Source organism: Scyliorhinus torazame, chromosome 5 (assembly GCF_047496885.1).
Source record: "Scyliorhinus torazame isolate Kashiwa2021f chromosome 5, sScyTor2.1, whole genome shotgun sequence".
NCBI classification, from domain to species: Eukaryota; Metazoa; Chordata; class Chondrichthyes; order Carcharhiniformes; family Scyliorhinidae; genus Scyliorhinus; species Scyliorhinus torazame.
In genome coordinates this window covers 81,396,013-81,420,773 of record NC_092711.1, presented here as the reverse complement: position 1 = coordinate 81,420,773, position 24,761 = coordinate 81,396,013, and the positions used below count along the sequence as shown (strand labels likewise).

The following is a 24,761-nucleotide window of genomic DNA, read 5'->3' as shown; positions in this document are numbered from 1 at the left end:
GACTTTATATATAATTACTATTGGTGACTGAGGCTGCACCCAAACCTGTGCTTCCTTCCTTCGAGTGGTTTCATAACTCTGGAGAAACAATGCTGAAAAAGCTGGTGTTATGGTCAAGGCTAATAACTGGGTGCTGCCTTGCCTGTCTCTGAATTTACTCCACTCCTGTTCACTCCCCACTTATGTAATAAGCATTGACCGTAATGACTAGGAAGAGTTTAGAACATAGAACAGTACAACACAGTACAGGCCCTTCGGCCCACGATGTTGTGCCGACCATTTATCCTAATCGAAGATCAACCTAACGTACACCCCTTCAATTTACTGCTGTTCATATGGCTGTCCAAGAGTTGCTTAAAAGTCCCCAATGACTCTGTCTCCACCACCTCTGCTGGCAGTGCATTCCACGCACCCACCACTCTCTGTGTAAAGAACCTACCTCTGACATCTCCCCGATATCTTCCTCCAATCACCTTAAAAGTATGTCCCTTGATGACATTTCCGCCCTGGGGTAAAGTCTTTGGCTACCCACTCTATCCATGCCTCTCATCACCTTGTACACCTCTATCAAATCACCTCTCTTCCTTCTTCACTCCAGTGAGAAAAACCCTAGCTCCCTCAACGTTTCTTCATAAGACATGCCTTCTAGTCCAGGCAACATCCTGATAAATATCCTCTGTATCCTCTCCAAAGCATCCACATCCTTCCTATAATGAGGCGACCAGAACTGGACACAATATTCCAAGTGTGGTCTAACTAGGGTTTTATAAAGCTGCAGCAAAATCTCACGGCTCTGAAACTCAATACCCCTGTTAATGAAAGCCAACACAGCATATGCCTTCTTAACAACCCTATCAACCTGGGTGGCATCTTTGAGGGATCTATGTCCGTGGACCCCAAGATCCCTCTATTCCTCCACACTTCCAAGAATCCTGCCTTTGAACTCTGTATTCAGCATTCAAATTCGATCTTCCAAAATGAATCACTTCACATTTATCAAGGGTGAACTCCATCTGCCACTTCTCAGCCCAGTCGCTCAACACTATCTACAACTCCCCCAACCTTTGTGTCATCGGCAAACGTACTAGCCCACCTTTCCACTTCCTCATCCAAGTCATTTATAAAAAAACACAAAGAGCAGAGGTCCCAGAACAGATTCCTGCAGGACACCACTTGTCACCGGCCACCAGGCGGAATACTTTTCATCCACTACCACTCGCTGTCTTCTATTGGCCAACCAATTCTGTATCCAGACAGCCAAATTTCCCTGTATCCCATGCCCCCTAACTTTCTGAATGAGCCTACCATGGGGAACCTTATCAAATGTCTTACTGAAATCCATTTACACCACATCCACTGCCTGACCTTCATCAATGTGTCTCGTGACATCGTCAAAGAATTCAATGAGGCTTGTGAGGCATGACCTACACCAATCAAAGCCATGCTGACTATCTTTAATCAAACGATGGTTTTCTAAATAATCATAAATCCTATCTCTTAGAATCCTTTCCAATAATTTGCTCACCACAGACGCAAGACTGATGGGTCTGTAATTACCAGGGATTTCCCTATTCCCTTTCTTGAACAGGGGAACAACATTCGCCTCCCTCCAATCATCTGGTACCAATCCAGTGGAGTGCGAGATCGCAAAGATCATTGCCAATGGTGCAGCAATCTCCTCCCTCACTTCCCGTAGTAACCTTGGGTATATTCCGTCAGGCCCAGGGGGCTTATCTATCCTGATGCTTTTCAAAATTTCCAGCACATTCTCCTTCTTAGTGTCAACCTGTTCGAGTCTATTAACCTGGTTCACACTGCTCTCATGAGCAACAAGATCCCTCTCTCCCGTGAATACTAAAGCAATATATTCATTTAGGCCCTCCCCCATCTCCTCAGACTCTAGGCACAAGTTCCCTCCACTAGACCTGATCGGCCCTACTCTCACTCTGATCATCCTCACTTCTCACAGAAGTATAGAACGCCTTGGGGTTCTCCCTAATCCTTCCCGCCAGGGCTTTTTCATGCCCCCTTCTAGCTCGCCTCAGTCCATTTTTGAGTTGCTTCCTGGCTACTTTGTAACCCTCTAAAGCTGTGCTAGATCCTTGCTTCCTCAACCTTACGTAAGCTTCCTTGTTCCTCTTGACTAGAAGCTCCACTTCTCTTGTCATCCAAGACTCCTTCACCTTACCATTCCTTCCTCATCTCACTGGGACAAAACTATTCAGCACTCGCAGCAAGTGCTCCTTAACCAACCACCACATTACTGTTCTGCATTTGCCCAAGAACAATTGTTCCCACATTATGCTCCTCAGCTCCTGTCTCATAGCTGCCAATCAGTCACTATCGTGACAAAGTGCTCCTCAAACTGTATCATTAGGGCAGCACGGTAGCACAGTGGTTAGCACTGTTGCTTCAGAGCCCCAGGGTCCTGGGTTCAATTGCCACTTGGGTCACTGTCTGTGCAGACTCTGCACATTCTCCCCGTTGGGTGAATTAGTCACCCGAACAGGTGGCGACTTGGGGATTTTCACAGTAACTTCATTGCTGTGATAATGTAAGCCTACGTGTGACAAGAATAAAGATTATTATTATTACATTTGAATTCCAACGCCTCAATGAAGAGGCAGAGAGGGATCTCTGCCAAAGATCTGCGGGTCGAGAAACACCTTCTCCAATCACAGAAAGACTACAAGAGAAACACATGACTCTGAGTAGATGTCATCCTCGAAATGTACAAAAAGGACGTGTTGCCTCTCAACTGGAGGGGCACCAATATCCTGGCTGGGAAGTTTGCTTGAGTCACTCGGGAGGATTTAAACTAGTATGGCAGGGGGTTGGGAAACAGAGCGCTAGCGTAGAAGGTGTAATAACTGAAGGGGAATTGGAGAACAAAAATAAGAGAACAACATCATCCTGTCTGCTCAAACATAATGGTTTGAAGTGTATTTGTTTCCACGCCAGAAGTATAGTGGGGAGGCAGATGAACTTAGAGCACTTATTGGTACTTGGAATTACGATGTTGTGGCTATCACAGAAAAACATGTTTAAAGGAAGGGTCGGATTGGCAGCTGAACGTTGGAGGATAGGGATGCATCTGGAGTGATAGAGAAGGATGTAAAAGTGGTGGAGGAGTAGCATTAAGGAGAATATTATTATATTGTGAGGGGAAATATACCGTAAATGGCAAAACTCCTGGGAATATAGAAAGTCAGAGAGATCTGTGTGTTGCATGTGCACAGATGTTTGAGGTTCGCAGCACAAATGGACAAGGTACTCAAGAAAGCATACGGAATGCTTGGATTCATTGGACGGGGCATCAAGTATCATAGATTATCATAGAATTTACAGTGCAGAAGGAGGCCATTCGGCCCATCAAGTCTGCACCAGCTCTTGGAAAGAGCACCTTACCCAAGGTCAACACCTGCACCCTATCCCCATAACCCAGTAACCCCACCCAACACAAAGGGCAATTTTGGACACTGAGGGCAATTTATCATGGCCAATCCACCTAACCTGCACATCTTTGGACTGTGGGAGGAAACCGGAGCACCCGGAGGAAACTCACGCACACACGGGGAGGATGTGCAGACTCCGCACAGACAGTGACCCAGTGGGGAATCGAACCTGGGACCCTGGAGCTGTGAAGCAATTGTGCTATCCACAACGCTACCGTGCTGCCCTCTATAAAAACTGGCACGTCATGCTACTGTTGTATAGAACCTTGTTAAGGCCACATTTGGAATATTGTCCATAATTCTGGTCGCCACAGTACCAGAAGGATGTGGAGGCTTTGGAGAAGGTGCAGAGGAGGTTTACCAGGATGTTGCCTAGTCTGGAGGGTGTTAGCGATGTGGAGAGGCTGAATAGACTCGGACTGTTTTCCTTAGAAAGACGGAGGTTGAGGGGTGACCTGATAGATGTCGACAAGGTTATGAGGGGCATGGATAGAGTGGATGGGCGGGCACTCTTTCCCAGGGTGGAGGGGTCAGTCAGCAAGGGGCATAGGTTTAAGGTCCCTGGGGTAAAGTTAGTGGAGATGTGCAAGGTAGGTTATTTTACGTAGAGGGTGGTGAGTGCCTGGAATGCATTGCCAGGGGAGGTTGTGGAAGCAGATACATTAACGGCGTTCAAAAGGCATCTTGACAAACACATGGGTAGGATGGGTATAGAGGGATACGGCACAAGGAAGTGCTGAGGGTTTTGGCAAAGGTTGGCATCATGACTGGTACAGGCTTGGAGGGCTGATGGGCCTGTTCCTGTGCTGTATTGTTCTTTGTTCAAAGACCCTGTTCAATGGGGGAGAAACAGTTCATGTGTTCGGAATGTGGATGACGTTTTAGCTGATGGTCTGACCTTTCGAACGATATGTAGTCTCGCTGGGAGAAGCTTTGGAAATCTGGGGATTGTGGAATAGATTTTTTTTTTAAATAATATTTTATTGAAAATTTTTGGTCAACCAACACAGTACATTGTGCATCCTTTACACAACATTGTAACAATACAGATAAAAATGACCTTTTTTAATTTAAACAAAAACAACAACAAATAAATAAATATTAAATAACAAAAAAATAAAAACTAGCCCTAATTGGCAACTGCCTTGTCTCAGGCCACACCCCCCCCCCCATCCCTCCCCCCCCTCCCCCAAGTCCTGGGCCGCTGCTGCTGCCTTCTTTGTTCTCCCCCATCTATCTTTCCGCAAGATATTCGACGAACGGTTGCCACCGCCTAGTAAACCCTTGAGCCGACCCCCTTAGGACGAACTTAATCCGCTCTAACTTTATGAACCCCGCCATATCATTTATCCAGGTCGCCACCCCCGGGGGCTTGGCTTCTTTCCACATTAGCAATATTCTGCGCCGGGCTACTAGGGACGCAAAGGCCAAAACATCGGCCTCTTTCGCCTCCTGCACTCCCGGCTCTTGTGCAACCCCAAATATAGCCAACCCCCAGCTTGGTTCGACCCGGACTCCTACTACTTTCGAAAGCACCTTTGTCACCCCCATCCAAAACCCCTGTAGTGCCGGGCATGACCAAAACATATGGGTATGATTCGCTGGGCTTCTCGAGCACCTCGCACACCTATCCTCCACCCCAAAAAATATGCTGAGCCGTGTTCCAGTCATATGTGCCCTGTGTAATACCTTAAACTGAATCAGGCTTAACCTGGCGCACGAGGACGACGAGTTTACCCTGTTTAGGGCATCTGCCCACATCCCCTCCTCAATCTCCTCCCCTAGCTCTTCTTCCCATTTCCCTTTTAGTTCGTCCATCATAGTCTCCCCTTCGTCTCTCATTTCCCTATATATATCCGACACCTTACCGTCCCCCACCCATTTCTTTGAGATGACTCTGTCCTGCACCTCTTGTGTCGGGAGCTGTGGGAATTCCCTCACCTGTTGCCTCGCAAAAGCCCTCAATTGCATGTACCTGAATGCATTCCCTTGGGGCAACCCATATTTCTCGGTCAGCGCTCCCAGACTCGCAAACTTCCCATCCACAAATAGATCTTTCAATTGCGTTATACCTGCTCTTTGCCACATTCCATATCCCCCATCCATTCCCCCCGGGGCAAACCTATGGTTGTTTCTTATCGGGGACCCCCCCAGTGCTCCGGTCTTTCCCCTATGTCGTCTCCACTGTCCCCAAATCTTCAGTGTAGCTACCACCACCGGACTCGTGGTATAGTTCCTTGGTGAGAACGGCAATGGGGCTGTCACCATAGCCTGCAGGCTGGTCCCCCTACAGGACGCCCTCTCTAATCTCTTCCACGCCGCTCCTTCCTCCTCTCCCATCCACTTACTCACCATTGAAATATTAGCGGCCCAATAATACTCACTTAGGCTCGGTAGTGCCAGCCCCCCCCTATCCCTACTACGCTGTAAGAATCCCTTCCTCACTCTCGAAGTCTTCCCGGCCCAAACAAAACCCATGATACTCTTTTCTATCCTTTTGAAAAAAGCCTTCGTGATCACCACCGGGAGACACTGAAACACAAAGAGGAATCTCGGGAGGACCACCATCTTAACCGCCTGCACCCTCCCTGCCATTGACAATGCTACCATATCCCATCTCTTGAAATCTTCCTCCATCTGTTCCACCAACCGCGTCAAATTTAGCCTGTGCAATGTGCCCCAATTCTTAGCTATCTGGATCCCCAGGTAACAAAAGTCTCTTGTTACCTTCCTCAACGGTAGGTCTTCTATTTCTCTACTCTGCTCCCCTGGATGCACCACAAACAGCTCACTCTTCCCCATGTTCAATTTATACCCTGAAAACTCCCCAAACTCCCCAAGTATCCACATTATTTCTGGCATCCCCTCCGCTGGATCCGCCACATATAGTAGCAGATCATCCGCATATAAAGATACCCGGTGTTCTTCTCCTCCCCTAAGTATTCCCCTCCATCTCTTGGAACCTCTCAGCGCTATCGCCAGGGGCTCAATCGCCAGTGCAAACAGTAATGGGGACAGAGGACATCCCTGCCTTGTCCCTCTATGGAGCCGAAAATATGCCGATCCCCGTCCATTCATGACCACACTCGCCACTGGGGCCCTATACAACAGCTGCACCCATCTAACATACCCCTCTCCGAACCCAAATCTCCTCAACACCTCCCACAGATAATCCCACTCCACTCTATCAAATGCTTTCTCGGCATCCATCGCCACTACTATCTCCGTTTCACCCTCTGGTGGGGCCATCATCATTACCCCTAACAACCTCCGTATGTTCGTGTTCAGCTGTCTCCCCTTCACAAACCCAGTTTGGTCCTCATGAACCACCCCCGGGACACATTCCTCTATTCTCATTGCCATTACCTTGGCCAGGACCTTGGCATCTACATTGAGGAGGGAGATTGGTCTGTAGGACCCGCATTGTAGCGGATCCTTTTCCTTCTTTAAAAGAAGCGATATCGTTGCTTCTGACATAGTCGGGGGCAGTTGTCCCCTTTCCTTTGCCTCGTTAAAGGTCCTCGTCAGTAGCGGGGCGAGCAAGTCCAAATATTTTCTGTAAAATTCAACTGGGAATCCGTCCGGTCCCGGGGCCTTTCCCGTCTGCATGTTCCTAATTCCTTTCACCACTTCTTCTACCGTGATCTGTGCTACCAATCCCATCCTTTCCTGCTCTTCCACCTTGGGAATTTCCAGCCGATCCAAAAACTCCATCATTCTCTCCCTCCCATCCGGGGGTTGAGCTTCATACAATTTTTTATAAAATGTCTTGAACACTTCATTCACTCTCTCCGCTCCCCGCTCCGTCTCTCCATCTTCGTCTCTCACCCCCCCTATTTCCCTCGCTGCTCCCCTTTTCCTCAATTGGTGTGCCAGCAATCTGCTCGCCTTCTCTCCATATTCATACTGTACACCCTGCACCTTCCTCCATTGTGCCTCTGCAGTGCCTGTGGTCAGCAAGTCAAATTCCACATGCAGCCTTTGCCTTTCCCTATACAGTCCCTCCTCCGGTGCTTCCGCATACTGTCTGTCCACCCTCAAAAGTTCTTGCAGCAACCGCTCCCGTTCCTTACTCTCCTGCTTCCCTTTATGTGCCCTTATTGATATCAGCTTCCCCCTAACCACCGCCTTCAACGCCTCCCAGACCACTCCCACCTGAACCTCCCCATTGTCATTGAGTTCCAAGTACTTTTCAATGCATCCCCTCACCCTTAAGCACACCCCCTCATCCGCCATTAGTCCCATGTCCATTCTCCAGGGTGGACGCCCTCTTGTTTCCTCCCCATATCTCCAAGTCTACCCAGTGTGGGGCATGATCCGAAATGGCTATAGCCGTATATTCCGTTCCCCTCACCCTCGGGATCAATGCCCTACCCAACACAAAAAAGTCTATGCGTGAATAGACTTTATGGACATAGGAGAAAAACGAGAACTCCTTACTCCTAGGTCTACTGAATCTCCACGGGTCCACCCCTCCCATCTGCTCCATAAAATCCTTAAGCACCTTGGCTGCTGCCGGCCTCCTACCAGTCCTGGACTTCGACCTATCCAGCCTTGGTTCCAACACCGTGTTGAAGTCTCCCCCCATTATCAGCTTTCCGGTCTCTAGGTCTGGGATGCGTCCTAGCATTCGCCTCATAAAATTGGCATCGTCCCAATTCGGGGCATACACGTTTACCAACACCACCATCTCTCCCTGTAATTTGCCACTCACCATCACGTATCTGCCCCCGTTATCCGCCACTATAGTCTTTGCCTCGAACATTACCCGCTTCCCCACTAATATAGCCACCCCCCTGTTTTTCGCATCCAGCCCCGAATGGAACACCTGCCCTACCCATCCTTTGCGCAACCTAACCTGATCTATCAGTTTCAGGTGCGTTTCCTGTAACATGACCACATCTGCTTTAAGTTTCTTAAGGTGTGCGAGTACTCGTGCCCTCTTTATCGGCCCGTTAAGCCCCCTCACGTTCCACGTGATCAGCCGAGTTGGGGGGCTTCCCACCCCCTCCCCTTGCCGGTTAGCCATCATCTTTTCCCAGCTTCTCGCCCAGTTCCCACGCAGCTATATTTCTCCCAGACGGTGCCCCCCCGCCCATCCTTTCCCGTACCCACTCCCCCTTTCCCCAGCAGCAGCAACCCAGTAATTCCCCCCTCCCCCCCCCCCTGCTAGACCCCCCGCTAGCGTAATTACTCCCCCCATGTTGCTCCCAGAAGTCAGCAAACTCTGGCTGACCTCGGCTTCCCCCCGTGATCACGGCTCGCCCCGTGCGGCGCCCCCTCCTTCCTGCTTCTCTATTTCCGCCATAATTATCATAGCGCGGGAACCAAGCCCGCGCCTCTCCCTCGGCCCCGCCTCCCATGGCCAACGCCCCATCTCCTCTCCCTCCCCACCTCCCCCCATCACCACCTGTGGGAGAAAGAAAAGTTACCATACCGCAGGATTAATCATACAATCCCTCTTCGCCCCCCCCCCCCCACTCGTCCCACCACTTTGTCCAAACGTTCATTTTCGTAGTCCAATCATTCCAATGTTTCTTCTACAATAAAAGTCCACGCTTCATCCGCCGTCTCAAAGTAGTGGTGCCTCCCTTGATATGTGACCCAGTCTTGCCGGTTGCAGCATTCCAAATTTTATCTTTTTTTTGTGAAGTACCGATTAAAGCTCGCCCTCCTTCTCGCCACCTCCGCACTCCAATCTTGATAGACGCGGATCACCGCGTTCTCCCATTTACTACACCGAGTTTTCTTCGCCCATCTAAGGACCATTTCTCTATCCTTAAAACGGAGAAATCTCACCACTATGGCTCTGGGAGCTTCTCCTGCTCTCGATCCTCGCACCATAACTCGGTATGCTCCCTCCACCTCCAACGGACCCGTCGGGGCCTCCACTCCCATTAACGAGTGCAACATCGTGCTCACATATGCCCCGACGTCCGCCCCCTCCACACCTTCAGGAAGGCCAAGAATCCTCAAGTTGTTCCTCCTTGCGTTGTTTTCCAGTGCCTCCAATCTCTCCACAGATCGTTTCTGGTGTGCCCCCTGTATCTCCGACTTCACCACCAGGCCCTGTATATCGTTTTCATTCTCTGCTGCTTTTGCCTTCACGACCCGAAGCTCCTGCTCCTGGGTCTTTTGTTCCTCTTTCAGCCCTTCAATCGCCTGTAATATCGGGGCCAACAACTCTTTCTTCATTTCCTTTTTTATCTCCTCCACGCAGCGTTTCAAAAACTCTTGTTGTTCAGGGCCCCATATGAAACTGCCACCTTCCGACGCCATCTTGGTTTCTGCTTGCCTTCCTTGCCGTTGTTCCAAAGGATCCGCTGCAATCCGGCCACTTTCCTCTCCTTTTTCCATCCGTGTCCAGGGGGAACACCCTTCTGGTTTACCGCACGGTGTTTTCAGCCGTTAAAATTGCCGTTGGGGCTCCTTTCAAGAGCCCAAAAGTCCGTTCCACCGGGAGCTGCCGAAACGTGCGACTTAGCTGGTCATCGCCGCACCCGGAAGTCCCGGAATAGATTTAATCAGACCTGGAGATTCATCGACCTGTTCACACTGAGGAGTGACCGTTAATATTCTGTGTGTGGGAACAGATTCACTCAGCTAACCAGCCTCACTTCATCATCGTCAATCTGTACTGGACAGTTACCAAGTGCAATGTATCTTTCCTGAGGTTTGGTGCCCAGTATGGAACACAGTTCATGCAGCAAGTGAGGAAAAGACAGCAGGAATTTCTCTAATCTGTGATTTACAAGGACACATTCTCGGTTCCCAGCAGTTACGTTTCTTCAGTAATTTCCTCATTTTCCCTAAACTACCCTGCCTGTTAATTCTATTATTTCTGATAATTCCATTACTATAGCTATAAACATCACACATTAGAATTTAATCTGTACCATTATGCATTCTGGTTTAAGTTTATGTTCAGGTTAATAACAGACAAAATCTGTCCTCTCCCCAATCTGATTAGAGTTTCCAATGAGTCGATTCTGTGGAATGGAATGTCTTATCAGCGTTTCCACGGTGACCTGTCTGCAGTGAAGGAATGTCTTATCAGCGTTTCTACGGTGACCTATCTGCAGTGAAGCGCCTGCTTGAGTTTCTAACTCAGACTAAACTTCTCTCTCCCATATCACACATTATATCAGACATTGGATGTCAATGTCTTTCAGCCATGCTATGTTAATATCTCCCAAAGAGTTTCAGATACACAAACTTTTAAATGTGGGAGGACAAGTTGATAAAGTGTTTAAAAAACACATGGGATCCAAGGTTTTATAATTCTGGGCGTGGAATACAAAAGGACAGAGGTCATGCAAATCTGTACAAATCATTGGTGAGGCTGCAGTTGGAATATTAGATCAGGTTTTGGGGACCTTACACCAGGAAGGATGTCAAGGCCATGGAGAGGGTGGAGAAGAGATTGAGAAACTGGGGCTCTTTTCATTCGAACAGTGGCTGACTGGAGATCAGAGGGAGGGGGTTCGATTCCGTCCTTGGGTGACTGTGTAGAGTTTGCACTTCCTCTCCGTGTCTGCGTGGGTTCCTTCCGGGTGCTCCAGTTTCCTCCCACAGTCCAAAGATGCACAGGTTAGGTGGATTGGCCATTCTAAAAGATTTCCCCTGAGTGTCCAAAGGTTAGGTGGGGTTACGGGGATAGGGTGGAGGAGTGGTCCTGAGTGGGGTGCCGTATTAGAGGGTCGCTGCAGACTTGATGGGCCGAATGGCCTCCTGGAATGAAGGGATTCTATGGACCAGAAAAAGGCCCTATGAAATATCGAGCAGACTGTACAACAATGTTCAGGATTCTCACTGTCCCTCTGGGCCTGTGTGTGTGTGTGTGTGTGGGGGGGAGGGGGGGGGGGGGGTTAAAGTGAAGGGTGTCTATACTGGAAAATCTGAGTACCAAGTGCCAGCTTGAACCATTCTCCAATCAGTTACAGCACAGCTCCCTCTACATTGCCCCATGAAACACTCCCCAAGGCTGATACAAAATGGTGTTCGATACAGAGTAAATCTCTCTTGATGCTGTCCCCATCAAACACTCCCACAATAGGTATAGCACAAGGTTGGATACAACATAAATCCTCCTCTGCACTGTCACCATCAAACACTCGAGGACAGGTACAACACGGAGTTAGATGCAGAGTAAAGCTTCAGTTGCACCCCGTCATCAAACACTCCCAGGCCAGGTGCAGCATGGGGTTAGCTTCAGAAGAAATCTCCTTATACACTGACCCCATCAAACACTCCCAGGACATGAACAGCACGGGGTTAGATACAGAGTAAAGCTCCAGTTACACTCTATCATCAAACACTGCCAGGTGCAGATACACAGGCAGGTTAGCAAAACCATCCCTGGATGCCAAGGCTAGGAGAGACAGAATGGAAGGTATGGCGAGCTGGGAATGTTAAAATTTGGTTTTGGGATTGCAAAGTGGAGGGGGGGAATGGGGTTAGATCAAGCTTTCAGCATATCCAGGTAGATAAATCCCCAGAAACTGATGAAATGTATCCCAGGACATTGTGGTAGACTAGGGGGGAAATTGCGGGTCCCCTAGCAGAGATATTTGAATCGTCGACAGCCACAGGTGAGGTGCCTGAAGATTGGAGGGTAGCAAATGTTGTGCCTTTGTTTAAGAAAGGCCAGAGGGAAAAGTCTGGGAACTACAGGCTGGTGAACCTAATGTCTGTGGTGGGTAAGTTGTCAGAAGGTATTCTGAGAGACAGGATCTACAGGCATTTATAGAGGCAAGGACTGATTAGGGACAGTCAGCATGGCATTGTGAGTGGAAAATCATGTCTCACAAATTTGATTGAGTTTTTCAAAGTGGTAGCCAAGAAGGTAGATGAGAGCAGAGCAGTCGACATTGTTGACATGGACTTTAGCAAGGCTTTCGTCAAGGTACCGCATGATAGGTTGTTGCACAAGGTTATATCTCACGGGATCCAGGGTGAGGTAGCCAATTGGTTACAAAATTGGCTTGACGACAGAAGACTAAAGGTGGTTGTAGAGGGTTGTCTTTCAAACTGGAGGTCTGTGACCAGCGGTGTGCCTCAGGAATCGGTGCTGGGTCCACTATTATTTGTTATTTAGATCAATAATTTGGAGGAGAATGCAGGAGACATGGTTAGTAAGTTTGCAGATGACACCAAGATTGGTGGCATAGTGAGAGTGAAGAAGGTTATCTAGGATTGCAACGGAACTTGATCAATTGGGTCAGTGGGCCGATGAATGGCAGATGGAGTTTAATTTAGCTAAACGTGAGGTGATGCATTTTGGTAGATCGGGGCAGGACCTACTCAGTTAGTAGTAAGGAGTTGGGGAAAGTTATAGAACAAAGATCTCGGAGTACAGATTCATAGCTCCTTGAAAGTGGAGTCACAGGTGGACAGGGTGGTGAAGAAGGCATTCGGCATACTTGGTTACATTGGTCAGAACATTGAATGCAGGAGTTGGTACGTCTTGCTGAACTTGTACAAGACATTGGTATGGCCACATTTGGAGCACTGTGTACAGTTCTGGTCCTATTATAGAAAGGATATTATTAAACTGGAAAGAGCGCAGAAAAGATTTACTCGGATGCGACCAGGACTTGATGGTTTGAGTTATGAGAGGCTGGATAGACTAGGACTTTTTCCCCTGGAGTGTAGGAGGCTTCGGGGTGATCTTGTCGAGGTCTGTAAAATAATGAGGGGCACAGATAAGGTAGATAGTCAACATCTCTTCCCAAAGGTAGAGGAGTCTAAAACTAGAGGGCATAGGTTTAATGTGAGAGGAGAGAGATATAAAAGGGTACAGAGGGGCATTTTGTTCACACAGAGGGTGGTGGGTGTCTGGAACGAGCTGCCAGAGGCAGTAGTAGAGGTGGGTACAACTTTGTCTTTTAAAAAGCATTTAGACAGTTATGTGGGAAAGCTGGGTAGAGGGATATGGGCCAAATGCGGGCAATTGGGACTAGTTTAAAAACTGGGCGGCATGGACAAGTTGGGCCGAAGGGCCTGTTTTCATGCTGTAAACCTCTCTGACTCGATACAACTGCAGCACAACATCCCTACATTTATATTAGATTTCCTTTGCAATAAACAATAATATTCCATCGATCTTCCTAATCACTGGCTGTACCTGCAGATTAACTTGGGATCGGGCACCCCGATCCCTCTGTTTCGCAGAGTTCTGCAATCTCTCTCCATTTAAATAATATTGTTTTATTGAACACTTTCTGAAAATGTGGACAATCCACATTTCCCAAAGTTAGGCTCCATCTGTCAGTTTTTGCCCACTCACTCAACCTATTTGTAGTCCTTTGCAGAGATCTTAAATCCACTTCACAAATTACTTTCCTACCCGTCTTTGAGGCATCAGAAAATTTAACCGCCATACATTCAATCCTGTCATCCAACACATTCATACAGATTGTAAATGGTTGGGAGCCCAGCACTGATCTTGGTGACATTCCACTTGTCACATCTTACCAACCCAGAAATGACCCATTTATACCTTCTGGCTACTTCCTGCTAGCTAACCAATCCTCTAGCCACGCTGATGTGTTGCCCCCACACAATGAGCGCTAGTTTTGTGTCTTAACCTTTGATGTGGCACCTTGGGAAATACCTTCTGGAAATCCAGATAAAGCACATCTACAGGTTCCCATTTATTGACATCCCTTGTTACTTCCTCAGAGAACCTTGATGAATTAGTCAATCACGATTGATTCCCTGAACCCATTTTCAAACACTGTCAAAAGAAAAATCAAATCTCCTCTACCCCTCTGGCACCTTTGCCAATTACCTTAGAGGGACTCACTTTCTGTTAAAGAGCCTGTCAACCCCTCTCACCCACTTTCCCAAAAGTGAATAATCAGGAAAAGTCCAAAAAATTCAAATATTATCCAGTTAAAAGTTTATTGACGAAACAGAAACATGGTTTAAAAAAAACCCTGAAAATTACTTGAGGATCAAAGACAACCAGAGTAACAGGATGTTCACAATGTTCTTGTCCCAAATGGTTTCCCTTCGGCTCCTCTGTACCCTGTTCCTGTGACTTCCAGCTTGGGACACGTGGGCACTGAACCCTGGAGTCACATCACCATCAGCCCCAGTGATCCTCGCCCCTGAACCCTGATTGGTTGGATGTGCAATTCCCAGTCAGTCCTCCAGCACGTTCCTGTCTCTATTAGCGATGCCCATGGCAGTTTCCCAACTGGGACACAGGCCCCGTTATTCTCAGCTAAATTCAGCCCTCAACTCCATCACCTGGCTGTCATTGACACGAGCAATAGAGACAGAAAGGTGCCCGAGGGTCAAATAGGAAGACAAAACTTGTGGATTAGGACCCCATAAAGGTCACCAACTTCTTATAAAAATTCAAGCTCCCAGTCAACAAATTAAAGGATCACACGACGGGTCTTCAATTATGACTTTTAATGCAACAAAAAAACAAACTAGAAGCTACTTTAACTCGGAAACCTACACAGTAAACTATAAACTAGAACTTTGCCCTTTTGCACAATCTAAAATCACACTGCACGATTATAGTTACTCTGTCCTGGCAGTCAAAATTTAATTGTCTCAGAACCTGTCCAAAGTGATGATTCATTCCCGAGGATTTACTTCAGTTCTTCAACCAAGACACTGAGAAACAAAGGGAGGATAGAATAGAATGTGAACTAGCAAAATACATAAAAATGGACTGTAAACTCTTCTGTGGCTACGTAAAAAGCAAACGTTTGGCTCAAACAAAGGTTTATCTGTTACAGATAGAGTCAGGAGAATTTAGAATGAGGAATAGAGATCTCTACAGCCACCTCATTCAACACTCTGGGTTGTGGATCATCAGCTTTTGGAGTTTTATTCACTTTCAACCCCATTAATTTCTCCAGTGCTACTTTTTCACCAATACTAATCATAGAATTTACAGTGCAGGAGGAGGCCATTTGGCCCATCGAGTCTGCACCGGCTCTTGGAAAGAGCACCCGACCAAAGGTCAACACCTCCACCCTATCCCCATAACCCAGTAACCCCACACAACACTAAGGGCAATTTTGGACACGAAGGGCAATTTACCATAGCCAATCCACCTAACCTGCACATCTTTGGACTGCGGGAGGGAACCGGAGTACCCGGAGGAAACCCATGCACACACCGGGAGGATGTGCAGACTCCACACAGACAGTGACCCAAGCTGGAATCGAACCTGGGACACTGGAGCTGTGAAGCAATTGTGCTAACCACTATGCTACCGTGCTGCCCTTGGTTCTCTGCCAGTCCCTTGGTTCTTGGTGTTTTGGGGACAATTTCTGTATCTTCCTCTGTGGAGACAGACACATATTGTTTAGTTTCTCTGCCATTTCCTCATTCCCCATTATAAACTCCCCTGTCTCTGCCTGGAATGGACCCACATTGATCTTTGCTAATCTTTTCCTTTTCCCATTCCTGGAGAAGCTTTTCCAGTCGGTTTTTATGTGTCTCACCAGTTTGCTCTCATCAGTTTCTTGGTCCTGCTTTGCTGAATTCTAACGGATCCCATGGAATCTTTAACTTTTCTTGTTCGCCACAGTTACATCACGTTTCCTGTTGGATTTTTGTTCCTTAAATTTGTTGTACATGTGAAATAAAAGTCAGAAAAATCCCACAGGACCATAGGCTGCTCTCCCCTTTGACAGAGAGAGAGCTGACTGGAGGTGATTTAACCGGAGGGTCAGCGCTCCTCAGGTGAGGGACCTGGTTGAATAAACTCAGCCAGTACGGGAGTTAAATCCTCACTGTTGACCTTGCTCTGCATCACAAACAGTTGTCCAGCCAACTGAGCTAACAGACCCCCTGATAAATATGTAATAATTCCTTAAACATTAGGTATTCCCTGTACCAATCAGTTGCCCAGTCCACCTTGGACAACTTGCCTCTCACACCCTGATAGTTTTCCTCTGTGAGGAACACCCTGATAAATTAGACAAAAGAACCATGTAACCACCAGGGCCCATCTCCATGGCAATGTGGCATGCTTTGGGGGTTCCAAACAGAAATGGAAGCTAAATGTCTTCACACTTCCAAACACCTTTTCTCTCTGTGATTCTTGTGTAATTTGAAGCCAGGTATTAGCAACAAGGCTCAAAGAGAATCAGCCCAGTGGAGGCAAAGTGGTGACACTGGCCTGTCCAGCAGAAAGAAACCCTCCGACCATCCCACTGACCACCTGTCAGAATGAACAAAATGCAGTCCTGGATGTAGAGCAGAAACAATAACAGCAGAATCCAACTCCTGTAATCAATTGTGAAATTGTTGGTGTCACAGCAGGTGCGATTAAACATGGAATCCCGTCTCACATTGAGAGGTGGATGGCCTCTCCCCAGTGTGAACTCGCTGGTGTCTCCTCAGGTTGGATAATTGAGCAAATCCTTTCCCACACCGAGAGCAGGCGAATGGCCTCTCCCCAGTGTGAACTCGCTGATGTCTCCGCAGGGTGGATAAAGGAGTGAATCCCTTCCCACACTGAGCGCATGTAAACGGTCTCTCCCCAGTGTGAATTTGTTGGTGTGTCTGCAGGTTGGATAACTGAGTGAATCCCTTCCCACACTGAGAGCAGGTGAATGGCCTCTCCCCAGTGTGAACTCGCTGGTGTATCCGCAGGTGAGATAATTGAGTAAATCCTTTCCCACACTGAGAGCAATTAAATGGTCTCTCCTCAGTGTGACCTTGCTGGTGGCTCAATAGGTGGGACGAATCACGGAACCCTTTCCCACATTGGGAGCAAGTAAATGGCCTCTCCCCGGTGTGAATTCGCTGGTGTCTCAATAGGTGGGACATATTACAAAATCCTTTCCCACACTGAGAGCAGGTGAATGGCCTCTCCCCAGTGTGAACTCGCTGGTGTGTCTGCAAGTTGGATAACTTGGTAAATCCTTTCTCACACTTTGAGCAGGTGAACGGCCTCTCCCCAGTGTGACTGCGTCGATGAGTCTCCAGCTCATATGGGAATCTGTATCCCTTCCCACAGTCCCCACATTTCCACGGTTTCTCCATGGTTTGGGTCCCCTCACGTCTCTCCAGGTTGGACAATCTGTTGAAGCCTCAGATCAACACGGGTCCGGTCCCTCCCCGCTCTGAATATTGTGGTGTTTTTCAGGCAGTGTAACTGGTTAAAGCTCCTTCCACAGTCAGTTCACTGGAACACTCTCACTCGGGTGTGTGTTGTGTGGGTCTCGGTGCTTTTCCAGTCACACTGATGTTTCCACAGTCAGTTCACTGGAACACTCTCATTTGGGTGTGTGTTCTGTGGGTCTCGGTGCTGTTCCAGTCACACAGACGTTTGAAATCTTTAGTTGACAGTTTGGGCAAAGATTTTTCATTCCACATTCATAGTCTGAGGATATTCTGGTTCCAAGGAAGGGAGTGACTATCAGATTGAGACGTGATGTTTGAGATTTCTGGCTGTAATTCCTCCTCGTCTAATAACCTGTAAAAATAATTTACAAAATTCATCACTGTCAGTACAGGATAGAAACTCAGAACAGACAATTCTAGTTTCTATGTCATATTTTTTCCTCTGTCTTATTCCCCGAAAGCTGCAAATCTTCATCCCACACACTCCCTCCATTCTCTTTTTAAAAAAAATTTCAAGTACCCAATTCATTTTTTTCAATTTTGGGGGGCAATTTAGCATGGTCAATCCAACTAACCTGCACATCTTTGGGTTTTGGGGGCAAAAACGACACAAACACAGGGAGAATGTGCAAACTCCACATTGACAGTGACCCAGAGCCGGGATCGAACCTGGGACCTTGGCACTGTGAGGCAGCAGTGCAAACCACTGTGCCACCATGCTGCCTCTCGCCCTCAATTCCTATTCCGCTGTATCTAATAATAATAATCTTCATTAGTGTCAGAAGTTGGCTTACATTAACACTGCAACAAAGTTACTGTGAAAATCCCCTAGTCGCCACACTACGGCGCTATTCACCCTCCCTATTCTCCTGAAGATGCTGAATCAGGCTGATTGACAGATCCATGCTCACATCTTCCTGTCCAGGAGGTCACAACAAATATGAGCTGCAACCAAAGAAAAAATGCTGGAAAATCTGAGCAGGTCTGGCAGTATCTGTAGGGAGAGAAAAGAGTTAACATTTGAAGTCCAGATGACTCTTTGTCAAAGCTAACAGACAGAGAAAGTGGGAAATATTTATACATGAAAGATGACTCCATTCTCACTCCACAGTATAAATATTTAAATGTTAAAATTATAAATGTCTCAATAAAATATTTTCTAAAAAGGAAGTGAAGAAATGCCTTGATGAAACTGCGCAGGTGGATTCAGCGGGAATGGAGCCGCCTTTTCAACATGGCGGCCTGACCCTCAGGAGGTCTCTCGACCCCGCGCTCTCCGGGGCTCTGGGAGGCGGCGAAAATTATGACTGCCGACATTATTCGTGTGACTGACCAGAGGCTCAGTGTGCTGACTCAATATCTGTGAGCTCATGAGGCCCAGATGCAAAACACCATGAAGAAGCTCGATGATCCGGAGGAGAGAATCCTGCACGTTCAGCAAGATGCCTCCTCGACGGAGGCGGAGAAAAAACATCCGGGTCGTTGGCCTGTCAGATGGTCATCATAGCATTTACAATGTAGAAGGCCACTTGGCCCATCAAGTCTGCACCTTGGAAACAGCACCCCAGCCAAGCCCATACATCCACCCCATCCCTGGAACCCAGTATCCCCACCTAACCTTTTATTTGGACACTAAGGGCAATTTATCACGGCCAATCCACCTAACCTGCACATCTTTGGACTGTGGGAGGAAACTGGAGAGCCCGGAGTAAACCCACGCAGCCAGGAGAGAATGTGCAGACTCCGCACAGATAGTGACCCAAGCCGGGAATCGAACCTGGGACCCTGGTGCTGTGAAGCAACTGTTCTAACCACTGTGCTACCATGCTGCCCATAAATTCTGTTATTTTCTGTCCATTTAGTGTGGAGGGTAAGGCTCCCGTGAGGTTCTTTAAGGACCGACTGCCACGTTTTCGCAACTGGATTTGAAGCCTGGGCGTTTCAAATTAGAAAGGGTGCATCGTATCCTGTCTCTGAGGCTGAGGGATAGTTTTCATCCCAAGCCTGTAATCATTCGCTTCCACAACTTGAAAGAAGGTCCTGGAGAGGGAACGGTGAGATGGCACCTGGCCCCAGGAGGGAGGGAGTATTCAGGACTTTTCGGCAGCAACACAAACGAAGCTTTGAGACTTCGATGAAGGTCAAAGGCAGCTCAAGGCTGTGGGGAGTGAATTACGTTATGCTTTATCCTGCAACCCGAAAAATGGTATCCAACAACTCCGTCAAGTCTTTCAATAATCCAACTATTGACTTGGCCTTCATTAAATCCATGAAGGGCAAGGATCTGGAGGAATGGTTTGCAGCTTGGACATCCACTGCACTGAACCTCTTTCCATTTAGAAAGTACTCTGTTCTATTCTTTTTTGGTCCAAAATGTATAACCTCACACTTGTTTACATTGAATTCAATTTGCCACAAATTTGCCCATTCACCGAGTCTGTCAATATCTTCTTGCAATTTTATGCCATCATCTAGTCTGTCTGCGATGCCACCGAACTTTGTATCATCAGCAACAGTGAAGAGGCCCTTCGGCCCATTGAGTCTGAATGGCCACCGACACGTGAAAAGCACCTGACCTACCTATTCCCATTTGCCGGCACTTGGTCCATAGCCTTGAATGTTATGACGTGCCAAGTGTTTAAAGGATGTGAGGCAACCCGCTTCTACCACCCTCCCAGGCAGTGGGTTCCAAACCGTCACCACCCTCTGGGTAACAAGATTTTTCCTCAAAACCCCCCTAAACCTTCTCCCCTCATCTTGAACTTGTGTCCCTCATGACTGATCGTCAACTGAGGGGAACAGCTGCTCCCTTTCCACCCTGTCCAAGCCCCTAATAATCTTGTACACCTCGATCAACCCCCCAACCCCCCCCCCTCCCCCACAACCCCCTCCCCCACAACCCCCCCCCCCAACCCCCCCCTCCCCCACAACCCCCTCCCCCACAACCCCCCCCTCCCCACAACCCCCTCCCCCACAACCCCCCCCCTCCCCCACAACCCCCTCCCCCACAACCCCCCCCCTCCCCCACAACCCCCCCCCCCAACCCCCCCAACCCCCCCCTCCCCCACAACCCCCTCCCCCACAACCCCCCCCTCCCCCACAACCCCCTCCCCCACAACCCCCCCCCCCCCCCACACACGCACACACACACACACACACACATACACACATACACACAGACCGGCCCCCTTCTCGGCTCCAATGAAAACAACCCAAGCCTGAGGATAAACCAGAAAATTAAAAGGAAAATGCAGGATAATCCAGAAAATTACAAGCCGGTGAACTTTACGTCAGTGGTAGGGAAATTATTGGAGAGGATTCTTCGAGACAGGATTTGCTGCCATTTCGAAGCAAGTGGACGTATTAGTGATAGGCAGCACGGTTTTGTGAAGAGGAGGTAGTGTCTCACTAACTTGATAGAGTTTTTTGAGGAAGTGATGAAGATGATTGATGAAGTTAGTAAGCCCCTTGGCAGACTGGTACAGAAGGTGAAGTCACACAGGATCAGAGCTGAACTGGTAAGATAGTTACAGAATTGGCTCGGTCATAGAAGACTGAGGGTAGCAGTGGAAGGCTGTGACTAGTGGTGTTTCGTGGGGATCACTGCTGTGACCTGTGCTGTTTGTAGTATATATAAGTGATTTGAAGGAAAATGTAACTGGTTTGATTGGTAAGTTTGCAGACAACACAAAGGTTAGTGGAATTGCGGATAGTGATGTAGACCATCTGAGGATGCAGCAGGATAGAAATCGGTCAGAGACTTGGGCAGAGAGATGGCAGATGGAGTTTAATCCAGCCAAATGTGAGGTAATGCATTCTGGAAGGTCTAATACAGTGGGGAAATATATAGCAAATGGCAGAACCATTAAGAGTATGGCATCGCAAGTGGAGAAGGTAGTCAAGAAGTCATACGGCATGCTTGCCTTCATCAGCCGGGGCATTGAGTTTAAAAATTGAAAAGTCATGTTGCAGCTTTACAGAACCTTAGTTAGGCCACACTTGGAATATAGTGTTCAATTCTGGTCGCCACACTAACAGAAGGACGTGGAGGCTTTGGAGAGAGTACAGAAAAGATTTACCAGGATGTTGCCTTGTATGGAGGGCATTAGCTGTGCGGAGAGGTTGGAGAAACTTTCTTTCAGAAAGTTGGAGAAAGTTGGAGAAAATTTCTTCAGCCAGAGAGTGGTGGGTATATGGAATTCATTGCCACAGAGGGCGGTGGAGGCCGGGACGTTGAGTGTCTTTAAGACAGAAGTTGATAAATTCTTGATTTCTCGAGGAATTAAGGGCGATGGAGAGAGAGCGGGTCAACGGAGTTGAAATCAGCCATGATTGAATGGTGGAGTGGACTCGATGGGCCGACTGGCCTTACTTCCACTCCTATGTCTTATGGTCTAAACTTGGTTTGATCTCACTGGAACGACGGAGGTTGAGGGGTGACCTGACAGAAGTCGACAAAATTATGAGGGGCATGGACAGAGAGGATGGTCAGAAACATTTTTCCAGGGTGGAAGAGTCAATTACTTGGAGACACAGGTTTCAGGTGAGAGGGGCAAAGTTTAGAGGAGATGTACGAGGGAAATTCTTTTACACAGAGGGTAGTGCGTGCCTGGAACTCACTGCCAGAGGTGGTGGTGGAAGCAGGTATAAGTGGCATTTAAGGGACGCCTTGACAAATAGATGAATAGGATGGGGGACCCCAGAAGAGTAGAAAGTTTTAGATTAGATGGGCAGCATGGTCAGTGCAGGTTTGAGAAGGACGAAGGGCCTGTTCCTGTGCTGTAACTTTCTTTGTTCTTTGTTTGTTCTATCTTACCTCTCTTCATAAATGTTCCATCCCGTGCAACATCCTGGTGAATCTCCTCTGCACCGTCTCCAATTATATCCTTCCTATAATTGTCCCATTGGGCAGACGCAGCATGGGTTCATAAAGGGCAGGTCGTGCCTAACTAATTTAGTGGAATTTTTTGAGGACATTACCAGTGCGGTAGATAACGGGGAGCCAATGGATGTGGTATATCTGGATTTCCAGAAAGCCTTTAACAAGGTGCCACACAAAAGTTTGCTGCATAAGATAAAGATGCATGGCATTAAAGGGAAAGTAGTAGCATGGATAGAGGATTGGTTAATTAATAGAAAGCAAAGAGTGGGGATTATGGGTGTTTCTCTGGTTGGCAATCAGTAGCTAGTGGTGTCCGTCAGGGATCAGTGTTGGGCCCACAACTGTTCACAATTTACATAGATGATTTGGAGTTGGGGACCAAGGGCAATGTGTCCAAGTTTGCAGACGACACTAAGATAAGTGGGAAAGCAAAAAGTGCAGAGGATACCGGAAGTCTGTATAGGGATTTGGATAGGCTAAGTGAATGGGCTAGGGTCTGGCAGATGGAATACAATGTTGACAAATGTGAGGTTATCCATTTTGGTAGGAATAACAGCAAAAGGGATTATTATTTAAATGATAAAATATTAAAACATGCTACTGTGCAGAGAGACCTGGGCGTGCTAGTGCATGAGTCGCAAAAAGTTGGTTTTCAGGTGCAACAGGTGATTAAGAAGGCAAATGGAATTTTGTCCTTCATTGCTAGACGGATGGAGTTTAAGACTAGGGAGGTTATGCTGCAATTGTATAAGGTGTTAGTGAGGCCACACCTGGAGTATTGTGTTCAGTTTTGGTCTCCTTACTTGAGAAAGGACGCACTGGCACTGGAGGGTGTGCAGAGGAGATTCACTAGGTTAATCCCAGAGCTGAAGGGGTTGGATTACGAGGAGAGGTTGAGTAGACTGGGACTGTACTCGTTGGAATTTAGAAGGATGAGGGGGGCTCTTATAGAAACATATAAAATTATGAAGGGAATAGATAGGATAGATGCGGGCAGGTTGTTTCCACTGGCGGGTGAAAGCAGAACTAGGGGGCATAGCCTCAAAATAAGGGGAAGTAGATTTAGGACTGAGTTTAGGAGGAACTTCTTCACCCAAAGGGTTGTGAGTCTATGGAATTCCTTACCCAGTGGAGCAGTAGAGGCTCCTTCATTAAATGCTTTTAAGATAAAGATAGATAGTTTTTTGAAGAATAAAGGGATTAAGGGTTATGGTGTTCGGGCCGGAAAGTGGAGCGGAGTCCATGAAAGATCAGCCATGATCTCATTGAATGGTGGAGCAGGCTCGAGGGGCCAGATGGCCTACTCCTGCTTCTAGTTCTAGTTCTTATAATGTAGCAACCAGAAATGCGAACAGTAATGTCCCATATGTCTTTTTCACCAACCTATTAACCTGCCCTTCCACGTTCAGAGATCTCTGGACAAACACACCAAGGTCCCTTTGTTGCTCAGAACTTCCCAGTGTCATGCTGTTCATTGAATACTTCCTTGTCACATTACCCCTTCCAAAGTGTGTCACCTCACTTTTTAGGGTTCCAGTTCCATTTGCCACTTTTCTACCCATTCCGTCTATATCTTTCTGTAACCCAAGACACTCAACCTCACTGTTAACCATCTGGCCAATCTTTGAGTTATCCGCAAGTCTTCCATGTGGGATCTTTTCCAAAGCTTTATTGAAATCCATGTAAACTACATCAACTGCACAACCCCCATCTCCACACCTGGTCACATGCTCAAAAAATGCAATCAAATTTGTTAGGCATGACCTCCCTCTGACAGTGTCATGCTGACTATTCCTGATCAAACCTCTCCAAGTGGAAATAGAGTCCATCAGAACGTTCTCCAATAGTTTCCCTACCACTGATGTAAGACTCACTGGACTGCAGTTCCCTGGCTTATCTCAACAACCTTTCTTAAATAATAGGACCACATTAGCTGTTCTCAAGTCACCTGGCAACTCCCCTCGTGGCCAGAAATTAAAATTTTGGGTCAGAGCCCCTGAAATCTCCTACCTGGCCTCCCACAGCATCCTAGGACACAATTCATGCAGACCTAGTAATCTAATAATCTTATGGGCGGCACAGTAGTATAGTGGTTAGCACTGCTGCTTCACAGCACCAGTGACCTGGGTTCGATTCCTGGCTTGGGTCACTGTCTGTGCGGAGTCAGCACATTCTGCCCGTGTCTGCGTGGGTTTCCTCCCACAAGTACCGAAAGACGAGCTTCTTAGGTGAATTGGACATTCTGAATTATTCCTCAGTGCATCCGAACTGGTGTCGGAGTGTGGCAACTCAGGGATTTTAATAGTAACTTCATTGCAGTG

General features: G+C 47.6%; 1 protein-coding gene across 5 annotated transcripts in view; it reads right to left on the bottom strand.

The window, feature by feature from the left end:
• Positions 1-24,761, bottom strand: part of LOC140418625 (uncharacterized) — a 73,182-nt gene that overhangs the window by 47,961 nt on the left and 460 nt on the right. For 2 of the 5 annotated variants that reach the window (XM_072502174.1, XM_072502176.1), the window contains exon 2: positions 14,336-17,910. In XM_072502174.1, the coding sequence (XP_072358275.1) occupies positions 16,758-17,477 (720 nt within the window). In that variant the 5' untranslated portion in view covers positions 17,478-17,910 and the 3' untranslated portion in view covers positions 14,336-16,757. Of the gene's footprint in view, positions 1-14,335; positions 17,911-18,352; positions 18,374-22,374; positions 22,548-24,761 lie in introns of those variants that run through there. The other 3 variants (XM_072502175.1, XM_072502177.1, XM_072502178.1) reach the window with 3 other exon arrangements.